This window comes from Mesoplodon mirus (genome assembly GCF_964341445.2).
Source record: "Mesoplodon mirus genome assembly, chromosome: 16".
Classification (NCBI taxonomy): Eukaryota; Metazoa; Chordata; class Mammalia; order Artiodactyla; family Ziphiidae; genus Mesoplodon; species Mesoplodon mirus.
The window spans coordinates 40,804,894-40,807,129 of record NC_138992.1 but is presented as its reverse complement, the minus strand read 5'-3'; the positions used below and the strand labels follow the sequence as shown (position 1 = coordinate 40,807,129).

At 46.7% G+C, this 2,236-nt stretch overlaps 1 protein-coding gene across 1 annotated transcript; it reads left to right on the top strand.

Annotated features, from left to right (window-relative positions):
* Positions 1-943: 943 nt before the first annotated feature.
* On the top strand, positions 944-1,666 carry LOC309791962 (small ribosomal subunit protein uS4-like). Its single transcript, XM_082601178.1, has one exon. It carries the CDS (start codon positions 988-990, stop codon positions 1,570-1,572), a length of 585 nt encoding a protein of 194 aa, XP_082457304.1. The 5' UTR covers positions 944-987; the 3' UTR covers positions 1,573-1,666.
* The last annotated feature ends 570 nt before the right edge of the window (positions 1,667-2,236 follow it).

Below are 2,236 nucleotides of genomic sequence, written 5' to 3'. Positions count from 1 at the left end.
ATTCCCACAAACCTCTTTACAATTTCTCTCTAAGCACATGAAATGGGAGCCGTTTGCATCCATGTCAGCTTCCACCAACAGATGGAAATTCCTCCAGGATTCTCCTGGGTTCTCTGTACCCAGCTCTTAGAGTCAGCCTGACACAGTGTTCATTCAGTAAAGGGTAAAGGTATATAAAATGAACCACATTTATGGTTCATTTTATATACCTTTATATATGTATGAAACATTTTAAATTGTTGATAGACATAGACTTAGAGAAGTTTTTCCTTCAGTGTGGAATAGAAAATTGTTAACAAGCAAGGTAATTCAATGGGGGAAAAAGTCTTTAAGACAAATGGTGCTAGAATAATTGGATAAATGTACGGAAAAAACAAACTTTAACCCTTATTTTCCACCATACACAAAAGTTAATTCAACATGGATTATGGATAGCTCTGAACAAAGAAGCTGAAAATATAAAGCTTCTAGAAGAAAACCTAAGAGAATATGTTTGCTACTATGTGTTAGGCAAAGATTTCTTAGACAGGACAAACAAGCACTAAGTATAAAAGAAAAGAAGTTATATCGGACTTTATAAAAATTAGTCATTTCTTTTCATCCAAAGATACCATTAAGAAAATGGAAAGGGCTTCCCTGGTGGCGCAGAGTTTGGGAGTCTGCCTGCCAATGCAGGGGACACGGGTTTGTGCCCCGGTCCGGGAGGATCCCACATGCCGCGGAGTGGCTGGGCCCGTGAGCCATGGCCGCTGAGCCTGCGCGTCCAGAGACTGTGCTGCGCAATGGGAGAGGCCACAACAGTGAGAGGCCTCTGTACCACACACACACACACACACAAAAAGAAAATGGAAAGATAAGCCCCACACTGAGAGAAATATTCACAATACATATGTCTGATAAAGGACCTATATCCAGATACTATCAAGAATTCCTATAGTTTTTTCTCGGTTACCGGAGGGGGTGAGTAGACGGGCAAGTAGAGCCAGCATGCCGGTGGCCCGGAGCTGGGTTTGTCGCAAAACGTATGTGACCCCGCGGAGACCTTTCGAGAAGTCCCGCCGCGACCAAGAGCTGAAGCTGATCGGCGAGTATGGGCTCCGGAACAAACGTGAGGTCTGGAGGGTCAAGTTTACCCTGGCCAAGATCCGCAAGGCTGCCCGGGAGCTGCTGACGCTGGATGAGAAAGACCCGCGGCGTCTGTTTGAAGGCAATGCCCTGCTGCGGCGACTCGTCCGTATCGGGGTGCTGGACGAGGGCAAGATGAAACTGGATTACATCTTGGGCCTGAAGATTGAGGATTTCTTGGAGAGACGCCTGCAGACCCAGGTCTTCAAGCTGGGCCTGGCCAAGTCCATCCACCACGCCCGTGTGCTGATCCGCCAGCGCCATATCAGGGTCCGCAAGCAGGTGGTGAACATCCCATCCTTCATTGTCCGCCTGGACTCCCAGAAGCACATCGACTTCTGCCTCCGTTCTCCATATGGGGGCGGCCGCCCCGGCCGCGTGAAGAGGAAGAACGCCAAGAAGGGCCAGGGCGGGGCTGGCGCTGGCGACGACGAGGAGGAGGATTAAGCCCACCCATCCCGCCTGGGCTGATGGAGCGTCTAGTTTTCCAGTCAGATAATAAAACAACGTTTCAGAAAAAAAAAAAAAAAAAAAAAAAGAATTCCTATAATTGAGTAATAAAAAGACAACCCAGTAGATATGGGCAAAAGACTTGACCAGGCACTTCATAAGAGAAGATATGTGAAAGGCTAATAAGTATATGAAAGATGATCAACTTCACTTAATGAATCAAATTAAAACTGCAATGACCACTTCACCTCCATGAGAATGGTTAAAATGAAAAAAAAAAATTAAAAACTTCTTATTCTAATGTTGGCAAGAATGCAGGGCAAGGAACTGTAACTCTCATACATTGCTGGCATAACCATTTTAAAAATTTGTCAATTTCTTATAAATTTAAATATTTACCTACATTATGATCCAGAAATTCCACTCCTGGGTAAATAAAAACCCAAGATTTAAAAAAAGATAAATAGGGACTTCCCTGGTGGCGCAGTGGTTGAGAGTCTGCCTGCTGATGCAGGGAACGCGGGTTCGTGCCCCAGTCCGGGAAAATCCCACATGCCGTGGAGCGGCTGGGCCCGTGAGCCATGGCCACTGGGCCTGCGCGTCCGGAGCCTGTGCTCCGCAACAGGAGAGGCCACAACAGTGAGAGGCCCGCGTACCGCAA

Excerpts from the sequence above, each read along its gene's own strand:
- LOC309791962 (XM_082601178.1), top strand. The coding sequence starts at position 988 with ATGCCGGTGGCCCGGAGCTGGGTTTGTCGCAAAACGTATGTGACCCCG.